Source organism: Melopsittacus undulatus, chromosome 1 (genome assembly GCF_012275295.1).
Source record: "Melopsittacus undulatus isolate bMelUnd1 chromosome 1, bMelUnd1.mat.Z, whole genome shotgun sequence".
Classification (NCBI taxonomy): domain Eukaryota; kingdom Metazoa; phylum Chordata; class Aves; order Psittaciformes; family Psittaculidae; genus Melopsittacus; species Melopsittacus undulatus.
Genome location: NC_047527.1, coordinates 25,693,555 through 25,706,605, shown reverse-complemented (window position 1 = coordinate 25,706,605; position 13,051 = coordinate 25,693,555). Strand labels below are relative to the sequence as shown.

The window sequence follows — 13,051 nt, the reverse complement described above, 5'->3', positions numbered from 1 at the left end:
TAGTAAAACAGATGCCTTCAAATGATTCTCCAAAGTTTATTCAAATGGTCAGAGATCTTATAAATTTCTTGTCTTTTTCTATTCTGATCACAAGCTCTGAGTTCCTTTATCCATCACCAGTTTCTTGGTCTTAAAAAAAGGCTTTCCTCTTTCCTTCTTAATATTAAAATGGAAGAAATGTTCCACCACTTGACATTACAACACCTTCTGGGTACCTGGCCTTCTGAAAGAAATCTAAATCCCTGTGTTTGATGCTTTGGATCTCTATACCATACAGAGGATGAGTGATGCCACTCAGAATGTCATCTCCAGTGGCCTGCATGCTTGGTGGGAGCAGGGTCATATGCTTATGTTAGTCAGTAGGATACATCAAGAAGCAAGTTCATTTCTGTTGCATTTTTTTTCATTCTTTTATTGGTTACAGAGTTATGACTTGGGGTAGCAGCATGAGCAAAACTATATGGATGACATACAGGATAGAGCTGATGCTGGTTGTGCCTGGCTGCTGCATGTGCTGTCCTGTTGCACTGGTGTATGCAACATGACACTGCACCATGTGCAGGGTGCTTGTAACAGTAGAGTCCTTTGAGCATCTATGGAGTTCTTCATATGGGAGTACTGCACTCACAGTCTGACAATGTCCTGTGTTGCACTCAGAGAGGCCAAAATGACTCAAGTGGCAAGCTGGTACCTGCATTTGATCTAACATCAAAATCCAATGCAGAATTATTTTGCTTAGCTGCTCCTGAATCCCATTAGGTGTGTAAATCCTCTAGACCTATTACTCTTTCATTCTGAAAAGTTCTGCTTTATCATGTGCCTTCGACTGCACCAGCTGGCTTATCTGAGCCTATGTCCTATTTAATCCTGATTGGAATAAGAAGAACTAAAAAATCCTCTGCCTGCATCTTCAAAGCAGGTCTGATAGGGAACTGTGCCATGTGCTCTTCTCCCAGGTCAATAATGTTGCTTGCATTAGAGTCATACTAAAACAGCTGGTGCTTGTAGTGCTGCCATTAGTCTTTTATGCAAGTTTAATGGTTAGAGACCAGATTAAAATACTTATTTCCTAGAGTAGTGCCTTGTAGCTACTGATATGTGATATATAAGTGATAGTCTGGATCAAGGCTGTGATTAAACTTTGCCGTCATCCTAGGTGCTGTGAAGTGTGGGAATCCATGTTTCTCATCATGATTCCAGCCTCCTGACTAACAGGTGCTGCAATTCCTAGATAAGGTGACAGAGCACATCTTGCTCTTAATGAAGAGCTAAGTCAGTGAGCTGCTTCTAGTTATCAGATTAAATTAGAAATTAAGGAATAGCTTGGGATAGATGTGGTATTCTGTGACAAGAAGAATAAAGTGATGCATGTTGAGGCAACAGTTTTCCATTGAAGACATCCTGAAATACAAAAAAAAAGTGGAATTGTCAGTGCGTTGGGATGGTATTTCTCTGGAAAGGGAGAAGACCTGGGAAATGGTGTCTACTATAAAACTGCTCATTCAGTCTGATAAAAGTTAAGATGCATTGCTCTAATTAGCCACTAATTATACAGAAGCAGCTGATGCTATGACTGTCCCATTAGGCAGCTTCCATACAAAGGATGAAATGTCCCTCTCTAAAGTAGGTGGTTCCTTCTTAGAAACAGTAGGGAAGACCTGAATCTTTTTGGCCAGAAGAGCAATTTGATGCTATTTTTCTTATAGCCTGGCTAAGTATTTCAATCAGCAAATAACGTTAAAAAAAAGAACAAAACTTACAAACTAGTGAGTCATGGAGGAAAGGCAAAGGGAAGAGGTGTGTTTTTGAGATGAATTGCTGTTGGCAGCTTTGTGTTTTACAAAGACTAGATGTGTGCATCTGTGTGTGAGGCAAGCTCTGAGCAGACTTTGTGAATCTCAGTGCCATCGAGACTTGAAATACATTAGAACTGGTTTCTGATCATCAGGTAAGAACAGAAAGAGCTTCTGAGATTTTAAATTTGTGGCTTGGTTCCTTATTTTTTTTTCAGGTTAAAAAGTTTTAGAATCCTTAAGTGCTTTTTATATCTAATATTTGAGGCAGTATTGATAAAAGAAGGAAGATATTTGGTTATCTTAAGAGTCTTCTAATGAAGATAATAGAGTATTAAAATAGAAATTAAATAAACACAAAATAAAAACTGTAATTATAAAAAGAAAAAATATAATGCATTCACAGAGGCTATTTCATTTTTAAAAGCAGAATGTAAGGTATAATGCAGATTTTTCCATGTTGTGTAACTGCTGCTCTATAAATAAAGTAATGGAAAACTAAACAAATTAGTGAAATTATTCCCTGATATTAAATACCGCAGAATTATTGATGGGGAGACGAAATGATAGCATATACAGATGGCAATGGAAAAATTTTGTAATTAGAATTGGATGATGCCTTTATAGCAGAAAAATAATCCTCAAAAAATAAGCTTTTGGGTAAGATATTTTTTTCTTATTAGTATATTATCTGTTCAAGAATGCTTGCATAATTGTATGTGTCTATAAAAACCTCAAAATGCTAAATTGAAATTCAATATTTAATTTGCTGGATAAACAGAAGAAAGCTGCTTGCATTTTAGAGTGAGGAAAAAAAAATATGTTTTATCCTAGAAACAAGCATTATTCTCCTAAGAGCTGCAGTGCTACATACTTCAGTTGTGCTACTCTTCTGTAAGTGCTGGTTATTGCATTCCAGCAATTTGTATTTTAAAGACTTACAGGTAATTAGTTGCTGATGTACAGTGTTTGAAATAAAAAATGTCTGGTTATCAGTAGAACAAATTTACATGGTCTATTTCCAGTTTGCTTAAGAACGAAACAGCACATTTGAATATTAAGTGTGCTTTTGGAAGGCTAATGGTATTGTCCAAAGCTTTGTTTCCCTGTGGGGAAAATTCTGCTGCATTATTCTATGTTACACATCATTTTTCATTGCCTACAAACATGAGTCTTTATTATAGAGTAATAATCAGGAAAAGAGCTCATGTTTCTTTCAGCGGAAATAACTTCTTGCAGGCTCATATTCTGTATTTTGAAAAGTACAACTAGGATGCATGGGAATCCTGGTTCCCACAATCACGATACATCATAGAATCAGAATTATAGAACTGTTTAGGTTGGAAAAGACCTTTAAGATGCTACATGTTAGTCCAGAAGGATCACAGTGTCTGACTATTTTCTCCATATGGTTCCTAGATGCCTTCGCTTTTGCAGCTTCAGATTCTGAGATAACCAGTGCAACATACTAAACGAGAAGCTCACAGCCTGTACTGTTTCCCTTGAAGAGGTATTCTCCATGGCTCACCCTGTCTTCTTGGCCCATGCAGCAAATAATCAGAAAGAGTACCACCAGGTTTTATTCAGTTTAACAGGGGGAAAAAAGCCACACCTTCTACGATGTGGAGTTTTGAGGGGTTTAAGTTGCATTTGCCAAAACTGAATTTATGGAGCAGGTAACGTGACATCAACCTTTCAATTACTGTGGACAGAAAGTCTGACATTAGTGATTTCCAGAGAGCTGTTAAGTGATAAAAATTTTTACTGGCCATAAAGTTAGATTGACTACAGAGCGAGAGTGGAATTTTAACAATAATAAACTGAGTGTGTTGTCATGGTAAGAAAGTATTGAAAGTGGACAAGAACCAAAAGGACTTGAATTAATGAACATAGAGGGCTTTGCTATTACTCATTTCTTTTCTTTTCTCCTGGCTCCATCCCCATTCTTTTCTTCTACTTGTCAGAGTAAAATTATGGACCAGTAAAGACAGCTGCAAGAAAAGATTCTCTTCATATTATCTTTCTTCCATTTGAAGCTATAGTTTTCTTTTTTATCTTTTTCTTTTTTTTTTCTTCAAAATGCTACCACTTCTGTTTAATCACTTGGTTTTATGACTTGTTTCCAAGATCTTTTCTCTTTTACCGTGCATTAAATCAAGATTGCTTTCCTTTGCTTTCTCCTGAGTTCTTGTTGGTTTTTTTTTCTTTCTCTGACAGCTGCTGATGTCATTCACATGAAGTTAATTGAAAATGTATACCTGGTGAAAGCAAAATTCATCTCAAGCCTTTCACATGGTGTGATGTACTGAAGAAGCTGCACAAAGGAGATAGAGCCATATGTCTTTCAAACCATTTTTGTTACTGTGATTGTTCTCTCTCTGAAATATTCCTTCATCCCCTGGGAACTAAATTCTGAAGAATGAAAAATTCTAGAGACAATCCTAAAATACATGAAAATTTTCTTCCTTTTATGTTTTAAGAAAAGCCCAGGATTAGCACAAATAGTGAAAACAGAAACATATTTACCTTTGGCATTTTTTTGCAGTTTTTTTTTTCTTTGCTGTTCTGACATTTCTCTATCAGTTTTCCTTGTAGTCTGTCTGTATCAAAAGGAAGAAAAATCATACAATGTATAAGAAAGTAAAATGGGAAAGCTGCAAAAAATGAGCCTCACAACCACAGCAAAGATAAAGTAGATTATTAGAAATTTCTTCAAGAATATTAAACTTTCTACATTTTGGTTATTGCTTGGTGGGTGAAAAATTTTATAGCATTATGTAATGTGATGCAATAGTGTGCTGTCAGCTGAGCTTATTTTAAAAAGGTGTTTATAAAGAAGCAGTGAAAGCCAAGCTATATGCCTGTTGCCCAGCATGGAGGGTGAACTGGAGAGTTCGTAGAATCATAGAATAGTTAGGGTTGGAAAGGACTTTAAGATAATCTAGTTCCAAACCACCTGTCATGGGCAGGGACACCTCACACTAAACCATGCCACCCAAGACTCCATCGAACCCAGCCTTGAACACCGCCAGGGATGAAGCATTCACAACCTCCCTGGGCAACCCATTCCAGTGCCTCACCACCCTCACAGTAAAGAACTTCTTCCTTATATCCAACCTAAACTTCCCCTGTTTAACTCTTAACCCGTTACCCCTTGTCCTATCACTACAGTCCCTAATGAATAGTCCCTCCCCAGCATCCCTGTACGCCCCCTTCAGATACTGGAAGGCTTCTATGAGGTCTCCATGCAGCCTTCTCTTCTCCAGGCTGAACAGCCCCAACTTTCTCAGCATGTCTTCATATGGGAGGTGCTCCAGCCCCCTGATCACCCTCGTGGCCCTCTTCTGCACTTATTCCAACAGTTCCATGTCCTTTTTATGTTGAGGACACCAGAACTGTACACAGTACTCCAGGTGAGGTCTCACGAGAACAGAGTAGAGGGGCAGGATCACCTCCTTCGACCTGCTGGTCATGGTTCTTTTGATGCAGCCCAGGATACAATTGGCTTTCTGGGCTGTTAGCGCACACTGAAGCTGGCTCATGTTCATTTTCTCATTGACCAACACCCCCAAGTCCTTCTCTGCAGGGCTGCTCTGAATCTCTGTCCAATCTGTAGCTGTGCCTGGGATTGCACCGAGCCAGGTGTAGGATCTTGCACTTGTCATGGTTAAACTTCATCACGTTGGCATCTGCCCACCTCACAAGCATGTCAAGGTCCTTCTGGAAGGCATTCCTTCCCTCCAGCTTATCAACTGAACCACACAGCTTGGTGTCATTGGAGTTGATCTGGGCCTATATAAAAGTAAAAAAAATTAACGGTAACTGTCAAGAAAACTCACATGCAACAACATTTGGGAGGCTGGTTTCAAAACAACTTTTTGTCTCATCTTGATCTAAGCAGTTTCTGTACATTACTCATATTGCAAAGGCAGCAGAAGTTTCCCATACCAACTTATGCTGAAAATTATACTCTCTGAATATTTTTTGTTCTGGTTGCTTCATTGCTAGGTCTTCATCATGGAAGATATATAGATGCATGCTATATTTATTTAGCTACAATGTAAATAAAAAGTCGATTGCACATGCTGATGAAATATTGCCTTTGTTTCTGGAAGTTCTGAGCTACCTTCTGCTACCTTCTGCTGCTTATTTAGCTGAGTGTCTGCAAAAATTGGCTACCTCAAAACATACTTATGGTAAAAACAGTGATTATAACCAATTAAAAATGTGTTTGAAATGTGACCTTTTAGCTCCTACCTGTGAAACATCCCCTTAAAATGCTGAAGATTTAAAGTAAAAAAAATTAATGCAAAAAAAGAAACAAATGAGAGGGAAGCTGAAGTTGCCAAGTTCCACAACCATGACAACTTTTCCCCATGCTTCACTGTAATAACTTTCTCTGAAAGTTAATATTAGCTAATATTTCTCTGTGATATCATGTAGTTCATAGAATTGTCTCTGTGGTTTGGATTCCACAGCTAAATAAAAATCCATCTCTCTGGAAAGTAAGCTATTACACAATTAGAAATTTCACATCCATACAATACAAACTGATTTTAGAAAACAAACAAAAAATTCACTAGGGAAGGAAGAATTTAATTCTCATTGAACTTTGCTACTGTGACCAATGTTTTAAACACATGAATAAGCACACTGTTAGAACAAACAGCTAAATAACATGTCTGAAGTTAGTAATTATCAGTTTTAGGCCTGACTAACTAAATTACCACTCATTGAGGGTATAACAGTAATTACCATTACTGGGGTCCAATCTTGAATGGCAATTAATGTTCTGACTGTTCACAGTGCAGAGCCATTCACACACTGTTAGTGGGAAATAGAAAAAACATCTCAGATTTAATGTCTCAAATGGAAGAGAAAATTGCTCACTAGAGGTTTATGTGGTGAATTAAAAGCCACACTGGTATTTTTGTTTCTTTTGTGCTGTTGTACTCATAGCTCACTACATACAGGTGAAATTTATGGTGAAAAAATAGTGTTCAGGCATAGAAAATGACAACATTTAGGAATTATTCTTTTAGCTTCATAACAAAATGAAATAAAGCAAAGGGGACCATGATATATATCAAAAGATGATATTTAGTAAGCACAACATAAGCCTTTTAGAAAGCATTGTAACAAAAACTCTTTGCCAAGAGCATGTACTTTTTCAGGCAGAAGAATAGCAAATGCAGAAGACTATAAAAAATTAAGAAACTGGTTTTTTATCCTATGAATGTGCAGAATTCAACTGTAAGGGGAGATATTTTAAATGTAACTTAATATAGATAAGAAAGGGTTAAATGTTACATAAACCAGGGTAGCATCTTTAACAGCCGTGTACAAAGAAGTAAGAGCTGTCAAATCTTATTCTTCAAAGAAAAAGAACAATCGCAGTCTAGGATAAGGTGAGAAAACACAGCAGGATGCAATACTTTGGGTATTTGTCCTATATTTCTGTGAAGTATTTGCAACAGTAGATTCAGCTGTAGTTCAGATTCTTGAATTAGAGAGGAATATTATTCTTTCATTATATGACTGTGCTTTGAAATAACTTCTCTAAAAGTTGCAACAAAGTTGAAATAATCTTCAAATATAGCAGAGCCAAAATCTACTCTTTTATTTTTTTTTCTAGCAGAGAAATTCAATTTGTATGTGCAATTGTGTTTATGAAATGGGATGTTGAATTTTTTTCCTGTTTTAAATTTTCTGGTTATATACAGATATTTTACTTTAAGGTAGTTCAGGTATTTCTTAAATACACCGGATATAGATTTGAATGGTCTTCAAAATAATTTACTCTTACTGTAAGTTTATAAAGTTTGTTCAAACAACACTTAAGTATATAAACATCTCTGTTTCTGTGTAAAGATGGTAAGTATTTTTATATCCTCCACATCAGAAGTAACTTCTGTCACTCCCTGAACACCTGCAAAACCAGAAACCTCAGCATATGAAGCTGATGCAGCTAGAGGTAGTGGACTGCCAATACTTGATGTTTTTGGTATTATCAGATTGCAGCATGATAGTGCCAAGTATCACAGTATATAGAACTATGCATGCAGGGTCAGTAGGATATCAGGAGGTTAAGAGTTTGCTGGAGGAGCAAAGCTATTGTGTGACTTGGGAAGGGAAAACTTGATGGTGTCTGTGGTAGGGCAGGGCTCCAGGGGATGATGGAGCTCTAATCATGTGAATCCTCTCTCCACAGTTATAGCACCTAATAAATTTGGTAGCAGTTGAAATTACTAACATTGGGAATCCTGATATTTACATATTGTCAGTTGTTAAGTTGGACCAAGATATGGCCCATTGCCTACTCAGGCTGAATAGCAGTAGAACGGGAATGAGACTTAGCACCACCATCAACTTTTGAGTTGTTGTATTCCATGTCAGTGTATTGAGTTGATTTTTTATAGTATTTATTGGGCTCACATATTTGAGCAGGACAGAATACTAAGTTTCTCCGAGTCTGCTTTTGTTACTAATCTAGTGTTAGAGTGATATAACATAAGGCAGGTAAATGCACAGAACTTCAGTGGGTTCTTTTTTCAGCTATAGCTGTCATTCAAAGGACTTTTGGTTTTTGTCTTTATCTCATTTATCTTAAAGTTTGTTAAAAGGACCCTGGCCCTTTGTCCTATCACCAGAAAGCTGCTTGTTATTATAACTGCTGATGCTCATGCCTTTGCCTTTTAGGTAGTGATGTTTATGCTGCAGTTGGGCAGTGCCACGTTCTTATTAACAGAACCAGTGATAAGTGCAATGACAACAGGAGCAGCTACACATGTTGTGACTTCACAAGTGAAGTATCTGCTGGGAATGAAAATGCCATATATATCAGGACCATTGGGATTTTTTCATGTGAGTCCAGTAAAAGAGAGTTATTCCATTAGCTAACATTTTCTTAACCATGTTGTTTGGCTATATATAAGAAATTTGTTATGCATGCTTGTGAATAAACAGAAGGTGCAATACCAAAACATTCATCTTGCTAGGTCTGTTTGTAAGAACTTGTTAGGAAAACTTGAAAAAGAATTAGCATGAATAGGTCTTATTTTGAAAGGTAACAGAAATCAATTTAAAATATGTTTATTACAGCATCAATAACTCAATTTACTATCCTGAGCAATTACACACTTGTACAGGGAGTGTTAACTCTTTCTGTATTAGCATGTGGGAGGGATATATTGAAATGCCATTCCAAACATATTTTCTTCATATTTTACTGAATGAAATCTAACCATCATTGTGGCAAAAGGAAAATAACTTGTGGTTTGTGGATCTCCTATGCAAAAATTGCCCTAGATATGCTGCTTGTTGCATTATTACATTATCTTACTTTGCCATGAGCACTGCAATGGTACAACTTTAATGTAATTTTCAGAAAATGCATACAGCCTTCCATACAGTATCATGGTTACTCCCTTTGGAAAGTAGATAGTGTTGGCTGAAGCCTTAAAGGATAAAGTTATAAAATCCTATTGCATAAAAGATATGAGAACATATTCTTTATGGTAACTCATTCCAGCAAACCTATAGTTTAGAAGCTGTGAGCATAATCTTTTGGCTGAAGCATTAGTAGTATTACAATGGTATCTGTCAAAATGATATTTTGATCATAATAGAACTTTATTTGTTGTGGTGGTATTTACATTGCACTGATAACAATAAATGGATTTCCAGTTGAAATGAAGCTTAATCTAGTTAACCACTAAATTAGGACACCTCATTTAAAAGCACTGACTTTATTTTCTTGCACTGTTCTGCTCTTTATTTTTTCCTGTTATTTTGGGAAATTTGTTAATGTTAATTCTGTGATGAGAAGGTGTTGCTTTTTAGAATATTATTTCATAATACTTTATAGATTTGATAGCACTTCATATGGATATGAAGCATGAAGTTATGCATAACTTCATATGGATAATCCATTGATAAGTTTTTTACAGGACCAATTTATTGTGCTAAACACGAGTAATTTATTTTGTAGACATAAAACTAGAAGTATCAGAGTAGTCAGCTTGTGAGACTATTGCAAATGATTCATCATATATTAAAATATTTGGTGATTCTTTAAAAACCTTTTCATGAATACTTCTTGATATAAAATTTGACTAGCCTCTTTTTCATGGTGTTTCCATGGAGACTATACTTACATATAGGAACATTGTCATCTTGTAGAGATGACTGGTGTTAGGTGCCACAGCCCAGACATAATCAAAATATACGTTATGAGCAATAATAAAGTGCAGCAATGATAAGAAGAAATATGTCCATGTTGGTGTGCTGATGATATCATAAATGAGGTCATTCAAATGCTTTGAAAGAAATATATTCCCTTACCCCCTGTATTTTTTAATATATCTGAAACAAGTCCTTTGCCCTTCACTTCACTTCTGAAATCAAACCCCTTTGAACATTTTCCAAAGAAAAATTTTCCTGATGTTTTTAAGGTTCTGAATTGCTCTGCAGAGTAATGTCAAAACAAAAGAATAAGAAATCCTCCTGTACGACTTAAAAAGTAAGAAAAATGTCTTCATATTTAGAAGGGAAAATTTTACCCGAGAAGTCTTCTAAAAGTTTCTGGTATCCTGTTCAGAGTTTGGGCTGCCCAAGTAGGAAGCACCACTTTGAATTTTAACATTTTCTTTTTTCACTAGTAGTAGTTTTATATAAAAATTATACTAATTAGATATCTCTTAATGTGTACATCTAACTAGAGAGGGAAAGGCAAAATCTCTCTGGCCATGTTCTTTACTCCATATTCTTGAAACCCAAAGGCTGGCATTTTTGCTTACTTTTTTTTTGGAGTTTCTTCACTCCAAAACACTTCCCACTCACAAAGCCAATTGTTTCACCTCATGAAGACCTTGGGCTGGCAAAGCAGGAATATGAGTGTTTAATAAAGTGCGATAGGAGAGTTGAAAGTGAAGCTAGCCAGTGAAACCGATTCTTTATAGCAAGTGAGATCATTATGAAATATGTAAAAATGAACTTTGCATATGGAGAAAAAATCTACTACACTGGCATTGAGCCTATGGGATTTTTGTGTTTACACACTGTTTATGTCGTTTATTAAATTTCATTTTCTCTGTATGTGGTTTGTAACACTGCAACTGAGCTGCACATTGCATCATCAGTTGATATTTTGCAAATGGGAAAGGCAAGGTGAAGAAGAAAAATGGTGAGAGGTTACATGCGAGATTTGATTTTTACAAGAGACAAGAAAAGTATTATCAAGTTCTACTTAGTATCTGAAAACAGAAAAACATATCTATATTTGCCCGTTATCCATATGTAGATATATTTATCCTTCAACAAGTTTCTGAGAAAATGAAGCACTGCAAAATGAACTGCAACATGACAAACTTTGCAAAACAGGGTCTTTTTTGGTTGTGTTGCAAATTTGTTGCAAAATCCCTGTGGTTGTGTTGCTTTCATGTTCCCACTATCCATTCTTTTTCTGCCCCCCTTTTTATGCCCCTATTTGTCTCTTACGCAGGTCTCAGTAGATGCTTGTACTTTTTTCCCCACAGTGTGTTGCATTTGTCTAAAAAAAATCAGAATGAACTATTTCTGAAAATTAAATGAAGTTGTCTAAACTGTATTAACTGTTTTAACTAATATGTTCCTTTAATTTTTTAGTCTGCTTCAGCCTCTATGTTCATTTTAGAATGAATCTTTCAAGTTTTCATTATATTTAAAAAAAAATAAAACTTGGCTTTTCATTAGTACATCAGAATACACATCCTTTCTAGAAGAGAAACCATTACAGTGTTGATTATTACCATATGAAAGCATGTGAAAATATAATGGAGCTCAAAGCCATTAATTTCCCATGAGAACAGGGACATTCAGTCTCTGTATATATATTTGTGCAAAATAAGAGTATTGCTTTTTTCACTTACGTGTAAATTTGCATCGATTGCCAAAAAAGTTCACTGATTCCTCATCAGATTTCCCTTAAAAATCTTTACAGAAAACTAACCATAAAAATAAAAATCTGAAGGCAAAAAGCTGAATATATTATTGTTATATCTTTTAATTTTATTTATATAATGACACCAAAAATTGCTTCTTACATTATAATATCAAACTAAATTCTACTACATAATTTCTAAATTATTTCAGTAAGTGTATAATCAAATTATCTAAAATACTAAATTTGTAATGTTTACAATGAAAATATTTGTAAATATTTCTTTTGAATCAGATGGTGGTTATATTACAAGCTTGAACCCTAGGTGCTTACATTTAGAATTTACATTTTCACCTCAAAAGAGTACAGTTAACTGTCTGGATAACACAATGTGTGAACTGTGTATACAGAGAGAAGGCTATAGTATATGTTATAATGTAGTATATTGTGTTAAGAGCCATATTGTCTCTTTTTCTGAAGAGCCTGTGTATGGTTTGTAAAATGGTCTCTTGGCTTTGCTGGTCATAATGACATGAAATGGGAGTTTTTAGATTTTCAAGGAAAATGGGAACAGACTAATCAGTGGAAGCTCTTTAGTCTGAGGCAGTAATTGATTTGATATTTACATATTGCTGCCAGAACTCTTTCAGTGTACTACAGACACTCTGGGGATAGGGCTGGTGGTACAACTGTGAAAAAGCACAGTACATCTGAAAAAGCTGTGACAAAGGTTTATAAGACTTGGCTATATGTTTTAAAATTGAAATGGAAGTTTCTTTTCTAAACAATTTGTAAAGACAAACAGAAATACTAAAAGCTTGTGCATACTTCTTTGTAATCTTTTGTTAAAATTATTTATTCACTCAATCTTGTGTCTCACTTTGTCTAGGAAAATGAAATTAAATTCTGTAAACATATATAGCTAATGCTGACTCTTCAATAGACACTGTTCATTTCAAAACAAGCCCGCATCTCTTTGTCTTAGATACTTAGGATTTAATCCATTTCCTTCCTTTTCTTACTACTTCACCTTAGATCTAGTTTAGTCTTTGGTGAGTTTGTAGGCACAGTTTGCAGTATAGTTTTCCAGATTGCCTCCTTTTGTCCTAATTAATCACAGCTTCTGCTTGGGCCCTGAGCCAAGTCCTGTGCTCTCATAAAAATTCATTCTTGGATGTTATGGGTACAGAGATTAGTCTCAAGCCACTCAAAACACATTCCACATATAGTCTGATTACAGTGGGGCAATATGTGGTTGAAAACCATGGGTTGATTACCATTCTTCAGACTTACAACATATATAGATTATATTATTTAACAAGTTGATCTCAAAATGTTC

The 13,051-nt window shown here is 35.6% G+C and overlaps 1 protein-coding gene across 1 annotated transcript in view; it reads left to right on the top strand.

Moving 5' to 3' along the window:
- Positions 1 to 13,051, top strand: part of SLC26A7 (solute carrier family 26 member 7) — a 62,242-nt gene that overhangs the window by 18,243 nt on the left and 30,948 nt on the right. The window contains exon 4 of the mRNA XM_005150854.2: positions 8,493 to 8,657. Coding sequence (XP_005150911.1) covers positions 8,493 to 8,657 — 165 coding nt within the window. The remainder of the gene's footprint in view (positions 1 to 8,492; positions 8,658 to 13,051) is intronic.